This window comes from Periplaneta americana, chromosome 2 (genome assembly GCF_040183065.1).
Source record: "Periplaneta americana isolate PAMFEO1 chromosome 2, P.americana_PAMFEO1_priV1, whole genome shotgun sequence".
Lineage (NCBI taxonomy): Eukaryota > Metazoa > Arthropoda > Insecta > Blattodea > Blattidae > Periplaneta > Periplaneta americana.
This window is the reverse complement of record NC_091118.1, coordinates 115,692,404-115,706,890: the sequence shown is the minus strand read 5'-3', so window position 1 is coordinate 115,706,890 and position 14,487 is coordinate 115,692,404. Positions and strand designations below refer to the sequence as shown.

The window sequence follows — 14,487 nt, the reverse complement described above, 5'->3', positions numbered from 1 at the left end:
TAATTTTTTTTTAATCTTTTGATGACTATTATAAGTTATTTACTAGTTATTGATGTAATAATAATAATAATAATAATAATAATAATAATAATAATAATAATAATATAAACTGATTAAATATTGCGTGCTAGTGTAGTAATGAAACGAGTTATTAAACTCCAAGAACTGAAATCAGCCTTAAATCATCGTCATGAAGAGAAAGATGACATAAATAAATGTAAGGAAGCCAGCTATCTAGTAGCGAACGAAATAGTTCGTTCTCTTAAGCCTTCCAACGAAGGAGAGTTTTATAAAAGTGTAATGATCAAGGTGGCTGAAATAATTTGTCCAATGGAAGTTGTTAATTAATTTTGAAAAACTGCGCATTTCTCGACTAAATATCCAGAAGAGAATTCAGGAAATTTCTGATTGTCTTTCATAAGGAATATTAAAAAAAAAAAAAAAAGCAAGAAAATTGTTTATATATTTTTAATTGGTTCTTGATGACAGTAATGACATTACTGATAGAGCAAAGGTTGCGATTTTTATTCGCGGGATTGATGAAGAACTCTATGTTAGTGCACGAACCACCACTGGTTGTAGTTTTCATGCCATGTACCTCTCCCCCGTCTCCTTACTTCTTAGACTTTCTCTCGCGTGTAATCACTGCCGTTCGAGTTTTGGTCACCGTTGCTATAGATAAAGAAACGGTTATTGGTACTTATCTACTAGTTTTGTTGATATCTACATATTACTAGTTCAAATTAATGCTGTTACACCCCTTTCACCCTGTTTAATGATGACAGGAAAGAGATAAGTTTTAGGCACTTATAGTCGATATATTTAGCATCAAATCGGTCATTCTTTGTTTCCGAAAGTGAACTTTCGCGGTTAATTATCGTCAATTTCGTATTATAGGATTTCAAAGAAGATATGAAATGGCGATACTGGAGCAATGACGGAATGAATGACAGCAGAAGCTCGCCCCACAGTCTGCTATTCCATTCCATTAAAAGTCTAGCAGGATCAAACTCCTAGCAAGTCTTCAGTCAACTGAACTGTGATGGTGTTAATTGAATCTGTAATTTATATGCAGCGGCTTTACTGTTTGCAACACAACTTTTACGTAGATGTGGTGAAATTAACGGTGGTGTTGCCTAGTAATTAAACTGAGATTAGATACCCGCCATTAGATAAAAAGAAGAGTTCAACATCACAAAATAAAGACATATAACTTTTTTTTAATACTTGCATTGTTGCTTAATGAGAGACCATTAGGGTATGTAATCTAGTGCCGTGATAAAAAATGCGCGGAGAGAGGTTGCGCGCGCACCCATCTCGGACGGAAGCTGCCGGGCTGGCGTCCATACGCTCAGTCGACGGACGCCAGCTCAGCTGTCGAGACGATGGTGAACGAAGGTAAGGAACGTGTGTATGTGACCCTGTTTGCGGCTGTCTGCGGTTTGAAACTCACATTGTACTAATTTCTAAATATTCATACTTCATGGACCATGAAAGTACTTCACGGAAAGCTCTTGTTATAGAAAGTCTTTGCTGTATTAAATGTACGCTGTAACTTCGTTATTTTTTTTTGCAACTGCCGAAGAATGTCTCGTGTTAGTGATAATTTTAGTGGAGTGTTCCTCTTATAATATCAAAATGCGATATCTTTAGGCAGTGATGTCAAAGTAAGCGCATTTTTCTGACCTTGTCGTCGTGCGTGGAAATCAAGAGCTAAGTATGGAAAGAAGAAAGATTATGTACCCATACAGTATATGAATAAGCAGCATGTTGAATTAAGAAAACAGTGGTGTACAAACTTCAAACGGAACGTGAAATTTTGTCGTTATTTTTATATGGTTTCCTTCTGTTTGATATTATATTATATTATATTATATTGTCTGTAAAACAAAAGTACTAACACTGATTTCTTAATATTGCAGTTGTGTTTTAAACGTAAATAACATAATAAAGAGTTAAGAAGGAATATTCACATAAATTCCATAGTAATACAACTATACTATATTAAGTGAATGAAGCACATCATTTATAAAGAAAGTGATATTCCTAAGAAAGAGATTATGACATAATAAGTTGAAATTATTATTGGTGGTATCTTTAGCCCTATAAACGTAATAAATAAACTAATCAGAACAATATTATAGTACAAAGCAAAGTTACCTAGGTATACGTATTAACTGTAACTAATATTACATAACAAAACTCTTATCGCATTATGCTTTTAAGTTGATATTGGTGCGCAACTTCCGATCATCAGAATATTAAATTATTTTCTCGAATTCTGCTGAAGCTATAGAGCTGACGTTTTACCAACACATTGGCACATACCTTTTGTTTATGATGTAACAGTAGTTGCTTTGTTAATTCATTTCCTTATAAACATTTTCCATGCGAATATTTTCAAAATTTTCAATACACAAACTTCAGTAATACGTATTTACGATATATTAGATTTATGAAAACATTGTTTTAGTACCTGTAAGGCTACTAAATAAACATATCTGAAAATTTAACTTTTCTGTAAAAGAGTTGAGAAAATATTCCTTTTGAATAAAAAAACAAACGTGTGAAAAATGAACATTAAAATTAAAACTTGCATTCTTATAATGCACTTATACTTCTCAGATAAATCTAAAAAGTAACATGGATACAGTTTTAATAAGTTCTCTTCCTTTTGTCCATTGAATCAGTTCTGGCCACCCCTGTATATAGCTCGAGCAAGCGGTATATACTACCTCTTTCGTCTGTCTCTTTTCTTTCCGCTGTAAAGCGCTCAGGCTCTCCTGAGCTCTAAAGCATGCGCTTGCGCCTATCGACATCACTTGACATGACTGACTTAAGGTTATGGTAAACATTGTTTTGAGCTTTCAAGAGGACAGTTTCATAACGTGTTTTTGTGCAAAATGCTCTTTTGTATCTTAAGATGACGTTTAAATTAATGTTTTTATTTTCTCTTGACCAATAAATACCCAGTCTTGGGTCAGCAACTTCTATCAGAATAATATTTATGATGGAATAATGACACGTAAGTGATATGAACCCTTGTCTACGTGTGGAAAGTAGGTGTGCAATAGGTTTTCTGTAGGTCAGTGTTACCATTGTGGCATGTTGTCGTTTGATGTGTGTAATTTCTGCATAATCATAAAGTATTTCACTTTTTTACTCGTTTCGTACGCACTTTTGTAAAAATTATGAACCGACATAAGAAATGCAGAAGTAGAGTCCCTGGTTATGTGATCAGCATGACGCTACACCACCACTTAAAACAACATTGGATAATCTCAATACTGTTCGTTCACTGATATTCTAGCCAGTGGGAATAGGTAATGTCTGTCCTAGTTTACGTCAGTGAAGCGTATCTGCACACGACAGTTAGAAGAACCTAAGCGCCGTTGTAATGTGTTACTCGCAGAGGCTATTTAATATCTTTGCTTTTGAAACTAAGTTTCGTGTTGGGATTAGTTAATGTGTAAATTAGTTATGTGGCGTCCTTGGAAATCTGTCTCACGAAATATTGATGAAGAAAATGAAAGTTGTGTGTAATTCTATACACATAGTAAGCTAAAAACATTCAAAATGTATATGAATATTTTAAGGAGGGATGAGCACAATGCCATGTTACACTTGGAAAAACCATAGCTACGATGGGAGTTCATCAGTAAGTGCGAATATAGAACAACCCTTGAAGATCTTCACTATAATTATTTTCTGGGTAAATCTACAGAATTAGACCAAAAGATTCACCATTTTTTCTTCAACATTCTTATACTACGAATAATGTAGAGTAGGCCTACTATGCACATGTTTCTAGGCTATTTTTTGGAAAGTATTGGGTACCGGAAAGTAAAATTGTGTGCTTAGTACCCTGTAATATTCGTAGTACGCAATTGTTAAAGAGAAAAGGTGCTTCCTTTGGTCTAGTTCTTCTGTAGAATTGGCATTTTATGTTTAATTTGTCAGTAATTTCAGCAAATCTCAGTAATTTCAGCAAATTATGTGATAACTATGATGGAAAAGATTATGCAAGGTAGTTTTATTCGAATAATCTGCTTTCGTATGTTTCTTGCTGTATGAAAGAATGCTACTGATATAAACAAAGTTTGGCGAAATTTTCTATAGATATACGATGTGATTGGTGAAAAAAAACATACATACGCTTTGTGTTGAATACCTACATTTACGAAACATGTCTTATACTTTAAGTAAACTACATATTACATTGAGAGTCCACACCTGTAGAGTAACGGTCAGCACTTCTGGCCGCGAAACCAGGTGGTCCGGGTTCGAATCCCGATCGGGGCAAGTTAGCTGGTTGAGGTTTTTTCCGGGGTTTTCCCTCAACCCAATACGAGCAAATGCTGGGTAACTTTAGGTGCTGGACCTCGGACTCATTTCACCGGCATTATCACATTCATATCATTCAGACGCTAAATAACCTAGATGTTGATACAGCGTCGTAAAATAACCCAATAAATAATAAAATATTACATTGAGTCTGAAAGATTATACATTTCTTGTATAAATATGGCCAAATTACAACTAGTTAATAATCATCAGCACTTCATGAAGTAGGACAGTCTCTTGTTACGGCTTGTGAACTACTGGGTGAACAGTATAGAGCAGAACAGGTTTCACGGCTTCGCGCGGCCTTGAGTACCCACTTCCGCGCGCATAGCAGGCCGGCCGTGAAACCTGTTCTGCGCTATACTGTTCACCCAGTAGCTGAAATAGTTTCTTTCCACCTTTTTGTGTAATTCTCTAGACAAAGTGAAGGAGACTCGTACAATCATCCTGCGTGCTCAGAAACAGAGCGGTGGCAGCTCCATCAGTAAGCTAGCTCTGCTAAACGCTCGTACGTGGGCAGAGTGAATATATTGGCCACCAATTTTTGGCCACGAATCCAGAAATGCATATAGAGTGTTAGTTGGGAGACCGGAGGGAAAAAGACCTTTAGGGAGGCCGAGACGTAGATGGGAGGAAAATATTAAAATGGATTTGAGGAAGGTGGGGTGTGATGATAGAGACTGGATTAATCTTGCACAGGATAGGGACCGCTGGCGGGCTTATGTGAGGGCGGCAATGAACCTTCGGGTTCCTTAAAAGCCATTTGTAAGTAAGTACCCTATCATCTGGCCACTCTATTCTATTATCTCCTGGCTTAGTTGCCTCATGAGTGTTGCCTTATTGGTGTCACTTGTGGGATTCGAACCTATCTTCGAACAGTAGACAAAACAACAGATAGTTTTAATATGCATATCTCTATCAAATCACACTGGATTCCATTAATGTCGTCTTGGTGTTTAGTCGTACTCACAACGAAACTACGTCTTCTACTCCCTGGTTACTTCTTCTCGCCTACATTGTGTATGCCAGTTTTCAGTGGTGTTCATGCTAGAGTAATAGCCACACAATTAGAACTCGTTTGCGATGTATGCCAACGTTTCAGAGGTGCAGCGGCACGGCACTACTCACAAGAATGGCTATCTCTGTGTCTTGTATAGATATTACTAGAGCTGGGGGATTCTCCACCGAACCCTAAAGCCTTGGTTTTTCTGAACCGACGCATGCGACGTGCGAGATGCGAGACCCGCCTCGCACAAATACGGACTACACGAGAGTTAGTGAGTGGTTTCTATAACTGCCAGGTGCGAGATCTGCGCACCTCGCAACTATAGAAACCACTCACTATCTCTCGTGTTGTCCAGATTTGTGCAAGGCGGGCTTCGCATCTCGCACGTCGCATGCGTCGGTTCAGAAAAACCAAGGCTTTAGAGTGCACCAGCACTTGACTATAGAAATGATGTCAACAACATGCACATAGGACAAGTAAGAATGCCAGGGGAACGCAAGCAGTCTATGCCTCAATAATAGCCCCGTTTCTGTCACTCTATGTAAGACGTGAGCAAAGCAAGTCAAATGGTTAATAAGTGGTTGAAGATTCATCTTCCTTCCGGTGTTTTATATGCAAGGGGCAGAGTCGGTTAAGAAAATTAATAGGCCTACATTCTCCCATTTGACCGTAGCATGCGGCCACAGAAGAATCATAGAACTCTTAAAGATATTAACAATTGTTTCATGATTTACTTTTTGTAACACTTCTGGTGTCAGAAAAAATTTTCTACCGGGTTTATTAAGTAACAATTCCCAATCAATAATATTTGCTACATATCATCCATCTGCATCGAAACCTCTATTTTGCCATAAGCGACACTATCTCGTATACATTTTGTAGTTCTTTAATATTCATGTATAAGTAGTGAGTCCGCATGACTTTCACACTAGGCATTTTTCTGTTAGTAAACTTTTCCATAAATTTTTAAAAATATTAATTTTATCCTTTATATGGAACAATATTAGCACATACGATCATCAGGCACAAGCCGTAATAAAAAGTTGAATGATTATTTGTTAAACCTGTAATCGAACTTTAGCAGTCAGAAAACAGTTAAAAATTTTTTGTTTACAACTGCCAGTATATTTTTGTACATCACGATGCTTTTCCGCTTTTATTTTTGATCTACAGACTTTATAAAATGAAATGTCGTCTTGTGCTGTAAAATGTTTATTTCCAAATTCCGCTGAAAGTACAAGTTACACTCTTAATTGGTGGTATTTTAATTCAACCTGTAAAATAAATGAACTAGCAAGAATGAAACACTCTCAAAATAATACAAAAATAAAACCATCCTTTAATAAAAAAAGTAATGCAAAATAAATTAACGTAAAGAGGAACAAGAGTAAATAACTTTTCAATTTAACCGGGCGGTACTGTGCACGATTCCCTACGACCTACTACTACGCCTTCTTCGATACTCCGCTTAGCACGTAGCCTGTAGTTTTGTTTTGGTGGTGAATCCCCCAGTCTTATTTATTACCATAACAGTGAGAGGGAAATGAAATACTGAATGTAAACAAAACTTCAAAATGTGATGGCATTAATGGAAGAGATTGTACCTGTAGCAGTTCGATACTCAATAGGGGAGTTTTCCTTAAACCTTTTCCTTTTTTGTTACTGGAGCTGTGTTATTCCGATGCTTATTGTTAGGTTTCGTAACAAGCTGTTTTTTACGGTGATGGGTTGTTAGCCCTTTGCCCAACTCCCAAGCTGCATATGGAGTGTTAGTGGGAGGCCGGAGGGAATAAAAACTTTGGGGAGGCCGAGATTTATATGGTAGGATAATATTAAAATGGATTTGAGGGAGGTGGGATATGATGGTAGAGACTGGATTAATCTTGCTCAGGATAGGGACCGATGGCGGGCTTATGTGAGGGAGGCAGTGAACCAGCGGGTTGCTTAAAAGCCATAGGCCTAAGTAAGTAAGTAAGATGTATTATTAACAGAAGATACAAGCCTCTTGAATACGTTGCCGCTCAGTCTCCGATTGTAATATTTTGTTTATCGTGGGAGATTTATCAACAATAATCTCACTAGAGGTTTTGATTTATCTAGAGCAGGGATGCAGAACTGGCGAGAGGGGCGGAAGCATAGGTTCCCCGTCCACAGTCCACCGGCGTCGAATGACATCTCTGTGATCCGTACGCAATCACATAATACAGACACTGAATACAAATCCCCTCCCCTACCAAGTCAATGACGCGGGAGTGGGAGGAAGAGGTGAATGATGTATTCCGCCTTATGACGTACGCCACAATTGGCGCCCACTTCTGCAAGCCTGTGAAAATCGAAACTCGAGTGGGATTTATGGACTATTACACGATTAAAATAATGTATGTAAAGATTAGAAGAAATAAAGTACTCTGATAAATAAAATATTAATTGACGTATTAAAATTCTATTTCACTAATGTTTATTTCATTTTTATTTTAGTAGGTTATTTTACGACGCTTTATCAACATCTTAGTTTATTTAGCGTCTGAATGAAATGATGGTGATAATGCCCGTGAAATAAGTCCGGGATCCAGCACCGAAAGTTACCCAGCATTTGCTCATATTGGGTGTTGAGGGAAAACCCCGGATAAAACCTCAACCAGGTAACTTGCCCCGACCGAGAATCGAACCCGAGCCACCTGGTTTCGCAGCCAGACGCACTAACCGTTACTATACAGGTGTGGACTTCACTAATGTTAGCTTCATAAAAACGTTTGAACAGAGTCGCCATTTTCAGTTGACTATTTGTGCCGTAATCGACGATCGCAAAGCATGTTTTATAGTACCGTAAAGAATTTGCAGTTTGAAATGTTGACAAACAAAGAAACGAATGCTAGGGAGGTGAAAAAACAGAAGTATATAAAAATTAGGAGAAATAGAGCACTGTAATACAATAAAATAGATATTGACGTAATAAAATTCTATTTCATTAATGTTAGCTACACCAGAACATTTGAACAGAGCCGCCATTTTCAGTTGACTATCTATGCGAGAAACAAATGTCGATCCAAAGCATGTTTTATATGTGTGAATAGAACGAAGTCACTGGTGGAATATAGTAAAGAGAAGTAACTCATACCAAACTAAATTGCACGTTTGTGCGCACTTCTTTCTTATTAAAGCATGTTTTATAGTACCGTAAAGAATTTGCAGTTTGAAATGTTGGAAAACAAAGAAATAAATGCCAATGAAGAGATGAAAATGAACAAATGCTAGGGAAGTGATAAAATTGTAGCAATAAACAGTCATGATTGGTTGAAATACGTAGGCCTACTTTTTTACCGTTTTATTGGTCAAAAGTAGTATCACGTAGTAAAAGTGTAATGATCACCATTGTACCACTTTCAAATTTTCATTCCAACGGGACTTCGACAAAATCGTCATAATGTTGTCACTGTATTTTGTGTATCTTCCTTTCATACACGGCGTAGTTCTGATGATATAATCTTAGAATTTTATCTGAATGTCTTCAACTTATACTAGAAACCACTCTCAAAGGGCAACCAGTTTCTTTCTCAATGTTAATAATAGGTCGTTATTCATTTCTGTTATAGTTCGAAAACATTACATTAGCATTAATTTATCATCAGTTTTAAAGATTTTCATTTTTCTACGTTTGGTCAAATGAATGTTCCAGCTGTATTTTATATGTGACAAAGAATTCTGATTGTAGATTGCAGCTTTACCAAGAATGGTTGTTGAGAAACAAAACAAACTGGAATAAATGACTCTATTGTGCAACGGTAGGCAAAATACCCACATCGCCAAGGATATAAAACAAAAGACTACGTATTTACCAGTCCACTGAGTAATCGCTAGCAGTAATGAGATTAAATAACGCGATTACTGCTCTTTAGTTTGTCTATTCTATATGCAGGACAGTAGTTATTATAGTATCATAAATTGACATTTTTATTTATCTATTTATTCAAAAGTATTTAAATTGTAATACGTATAACTTACATATAAATTAACTGAAATTGCAATACAATATCATATTTCACTTGTGTTGCCAATTGATATCACTGAAATGCTGTGTTTAATCAGAATACTATTTAGTAAATAGAAGTTGACTTTCCATCAACTTTGTTTACACCAGAAACGTTCTTGTTAGGAATAAGAAATGCATAGTTTATAATTTTATCAGTACTCCATTTTCACCGGATAAACACTGAATATTTTAAACTGTCAAAACACATTTGTACCTATCTCTAATTCGAGGACTATCACTCCTGTTGACGTCGTACAATATTTTGTTCAATATTCCTTTTAGAAGATTAACTCCATAAGTAGCATTGCTTTTTTTTTTTGGGAAGGGAAGTGAATCCAGGGATCGCATGTTATAGATTCAATACAAGTAAAACAATTTACAGTACTGCACACTGAGAAAATGACTTCTCGTGACGTATCTTTGCAATAAACAAAGCGTAAGTTTGCCGAGCTTGCTTCCTTTTACTGTTCATATCGCGTAAAATGCACTAAAATCAATTCTAAATCATCTTATCCATTTGTATAGAGCTTTAGCTAAGCAGACATGCGCAAAGTAGTGGAAATGATACTTAAACTTTTTCATATGTTTTAGAATACGCAATTTTTCTCTGTTAGCCTATTTATTGTGCTCCACTTTAAGGAATACATCATCTTAAAACACAAAATGGGTAATATTAAAATGGATTTGAGGGAGTTGGGATATGATTCTAGGAACTGAATTAGTCTTGCTCAGGATAGGGACCGATGGCGGCTTTATCTGAGGGCGGAAATGAAACTCCAGGTTTCGTAAAAGCTATTTTCAAGTAAATATTATTATTTAAATCTGATTGAGGTTCTGGTTAATATGAACAGATACGGAATTAAAATTTGGAGAGAGTCTTGATGGGAGTCAACCTGTATGCAGGCAATAATAATTTCACATGACAAATAACATACATACAGGCGCTCTTGTTTACTGCATATGCACAGTGTGTTGTAAGCAAAACTTACTTGTATACAATATGAGAGCTCCAAACTTTACAGTATTTACGTATCTGTAAATCTATTTTCAGTCAGTATATCTCACTTACTGTAAAATGTGTCAGAGGAGAACAATAATTGTTTGTATACATCTGAAATCTGATTAGTGTAATATGCTACTAGTCAGCGATGTATGCAATAGAGGGGGGGGGGAAGGGAACTGGCCATTTTACCTCATTATCTTCTGACTTAGTTGCTTCATGAGTGATACCTTATTTGTGTCACGAGGTTCCAGCAGCCTTCACTGCTAACTACACATACATTAATAATAATAATAATAATAATAATAATAATAATAATAATAATATGTGAGTAATTAAATAACACTGTCACTAGGTGTTTACCCATTTTCAGTGTGTATACATACATGCAATGGTATACATAAATGCATACATATATACAATAATATAGATACATGCATGCATACATACATATACACATTCATACATACATTTCTCACTATACAAACAAGAACCTGAAAAGGTGGACACCGGTGCCTCTTATGTCGATGTACAGTATGATTCTTTTAAGCCACCGGCGTGGTTCAGTCGGTTAAGGCGCTTGTCTGCCGGTCTGAAGTTGCGCTCGGGGCGTGTTCGATTCCCGCTTGGGCTGATTACCTGGTTGGGTTTTTTCCGAGGTTTTCCCAAACCGTAAGGTGAATTCCACGTAATATATGGCGAATCCTTGGCCTCATCTCGCCAAATATCATCTCACTATTGTCGTGTCCCAGGCTGCAGTCCCAGGATCGACGGACTCTCTTCAGAAACGTAGGTTGTACGTAATCTCCGAAGTACCGGCGACGACCCCAGATGTTGGAAGATGGGTTGAGTTGAAGAAATAAATCGAAGGATTACTGTGCTAGCTCTCGTTTATTAACGGTTCTAAGTATATCAGGTCGAAATGATAACCGAAGCTTAGTCACAGAATTTAAGTCCATAAATGAGAACAGATACAAAGTTACAAAATGTTAAAGATACAAAGTTACAGAATGTTAGCGTCGACTAGCGCAGATTGCGCGTCAGAAAATACGCAGTTCGCAAGTGAGCGAGAAAATACACAGTTCGCAAGTGAGCGCTGGGTCCGGGCGAGTCAAAACTTATATAGGGAACACCAGTCATTTAGAGAGGACACTTGTCGTGCAAGCGTCCTTCACGCGTTGAGTTATGTGACATGGGACATGTTCCCTTCAAGACATAAGAATCGTGAACAACAATTAGGGCATACAAATCCCGATAAGTTATGACTAGCCCAGCCCATTTGTGAGATGTGAGGCAGCTTGAATTACCATTTAAGTTACTTTCAAAGCCTTTTCAAAGCTTCTGTACAAAAACTGAAATACTTTTCAAAACATGTGAATGCTCCTTAGAATTGTCTCCCGTAGTCTGTCAGTTTTCCATTCGTCTTCATAAATGTCTGTCACACTAAAACGATATTTCACTTGAAATGTTCCAGACTCAGAATAACGTCAAATATATTATCCTAGAACATAGAACCAGTGACATATAATGTAAAAATGGGGAAACACCTGTTCTAAACCTTAGACACTGAGGTCAGTCTCTGAGGTATTCACTACACTATCACCAATTCTCATCGACGCTAGATAACCTAGTAGTTGATACAGCGTCGTTAAATAACTAACTAAAAATGATTCTTTTAGTCACCGCTATCCACCGCTACTATCTTATACAAATCTTTGGACAAGAGGAGAGGAACACCCACCATGAATGATGATCGATTCGGCGTCGCGCAAACAGAAGTGGAGCCCTATTTCTCGAGATATAAAGAAAGAGGATTTGTGGAGATTGTTGTTGGAAAAACAGTGGAACTCCGAGAAAAATCTGACAACCTTAGCTTTATCCATCATAAATAAACCTCCGCCACATCGTCGAGATTTTAGTAGGGGGTCGCGGAAGTTGTAAGCGAGTGCTCTGCCGACTGAGCTACCAAGAAGGTTTGATTGACGTGTAACTCTTGGTTGTCTGTTTAATCTCCATGAATGATAATAGTGGTCGAAATTAATAGGTCCAAACATTTGACATTCTTCGTTTCGCTGAAGAATAAAACGAAGCTAAAGAAGAGAGCCAGAATGAAGATATGAACGTGCGAATTACTGCGAGTTGTAGCGTAACTTTTTGTGTAAACTGAGGTTAAGCTTACAGGACCTAATGACAGCGCCCAGCAGGTCGACCAGTCGATAGAAAAACGCAACAGATCGATACATACACGCATGCTCGAAGGTATTCCCAGATTTATTTTGATTTGTATCAGTTAATTTTCTCGGGAAATATGCACGGTCGCTTCATAACTCCAGGTTCTAGAGGAGTTCATATATAGGAAAAGAATCGATTTACAGAGTGAAATAGAGATTCTCTGCATAGCATCGCTACGTGTTTGCTTGTAGGCTCGTGCTAGACAGTTCTAACAAGTGCCATGCGTTGAGTCGTGTTTCTATCGTGCAAGACCTTGAACAATATTAGCACTGGAATCTATCGCCAGGAGAGTTGTGAACATTAATTCAGCAACACTTGTTCGAATGCAATTCAGGTCTAAGAGCAGTAATGGCTTGGTGGTGGAAGCAGCACCGATGTACTTGTTTACTCAAGTTCCGCCAATCCACTCTTGCACTCTCCTTTCATTAGTTAAATGGCACGCGACGCAGCGAGACTGGCTTAATGCTCAGTGTAGCGCCACACCGCATTCAACTCTTGTTTGTTGTTGGGATAAGGTTTCCTCTCTCTTCTTTCCCTCATCTTTCTTTTTACTTTCAATCTTTTCGTTTTATTTCCCTTTCTATACCGTTCCTCTTTTATTATTTCATTCCATACCATCACTTTATTCAGCTGAACGTTTGTTTTTTCGGTTTTCATCTTTTCACGTTTCCTTTCTTTTTCATTCAAAGACTTCTATAATTATTTACATCTTATTCTCTCTTTATTTTTCATTCATTATTTTTTTAACATTTTTCATTGATTTACCTTTAAATTATTCTCATTATTTTCTGCATTTAGCCTTAATTTTATTTTACTTCCATTTCCAGAATTTCCTTGCATTTAATTTATAATCTTTTCTTTCATTAACAATATTAATCTATGATTTTATTTAAAATCAATCCCCCTCATTTTTTTCTAATTAAACCCCTGATTTTGTTTCCAGTCGACTATACTCTCACTTTATTTCCTGGTAATCTTACCTTGTTTTATTTTCAATGTCCCACTTTTTTATTTCAAGTCAAATCCATCCTCGTTTTATCAGCAGTCAAATCCCCTCTACTTTTAACTTCGGTCAGATCCTCTCGGTTTTATCTCCAGTCAGGTTTTCCATAGTTTTATCTCCGGTCACGTCCCTCCTAGTTTTATCTCCAGCAAAATCTCCTCTAGTTTTACTATGATGTATCAACGTACATATATTTCCGTGCAGGAATTCTGCATTACCATATGGTTAAAAGTGAGGGTAGGTCTCCAAAGGGCAACTGAGAGGTAGAACTTAAACTGAGAGGGATTCAATCCGGTATCGGAAATAGAATCCGCTGTGACTTAGTGGATAAAGCGTCAACACGTAGAGCCGAAAACCCGGGTTCGGGTCCCGGTGCCGGAGAGAATTTTTCTCCGTTCTACCCATTCTTCATTCTCTAGTTTTAACTCCAGTCAAGTACCCGCTCGATCTCCAGCCGAATCCCCTCTAGTTTTATTTCCAGTTAAATACCTCTAGTTTTAAGTCCAGTTAAGGACCTGTTCGTTTCATCTCCAATCAAATTCCCTCTAGCTTTATCTCTAGTCAAATCCCTCCCTCCAGTTTCATCTCCAGGCAAATCTCTTCAGTTTTATCTCCAGTAAAGTACCTGCTCGTTTTATTTTCAGTTAAGGACCCGCTTGTTTTAACTGCAGTCAAATCCGTCCTAGTTTTATCTCCAGTAAAGTACAAGTACCCGTTCGTTTCATAAATTTTTTACTTGGTTATATAACTATCAACTACTAGGTTATTTAATGTCGATGGAATTTGTGATAACGAGATATTTGGCGAGATGAGGCCGAGAATTCGCCATAGATTACCAGACATTTGCCTTACGATTAGGGAAAACCTCTGAA

The 14,487-nt window shown here is 37.2% G+C and overlaps 1 protein-coding gene across 6 annotated transcripts in view; it reads left to right on the top strand.

Annotated features, from left to right (window-relative positions):
* LOC138694530 (band 7 protein AGAP004871) overlaps positions 1 to 14,487 on the top strand; it is a 292,166-nt gene that overhangs the window by 163,443 nt on the left and 114,236 nt on the right. Inside the window, exon 1 of one of the 6 annotated variants that reach the window (XM_069818354.1) lies at positions 1,343 to 1,398. The exons of the other annotated variants lie outside the window; for them this stretch is intronic. Within the exon in view, the coding sequence (XP_069674455.1) occupies positions 1,386 to 1,398 (13 nt within the window). The 5' untranslated portion in view covers positions 1,343 to 1,385. Of the gene's footprint in view, positions 1 to 1,342; positions 1,399 to 14,487 lie in introns of those variants that run through there. 6 annotated transcript variants of the gene reach the window in all.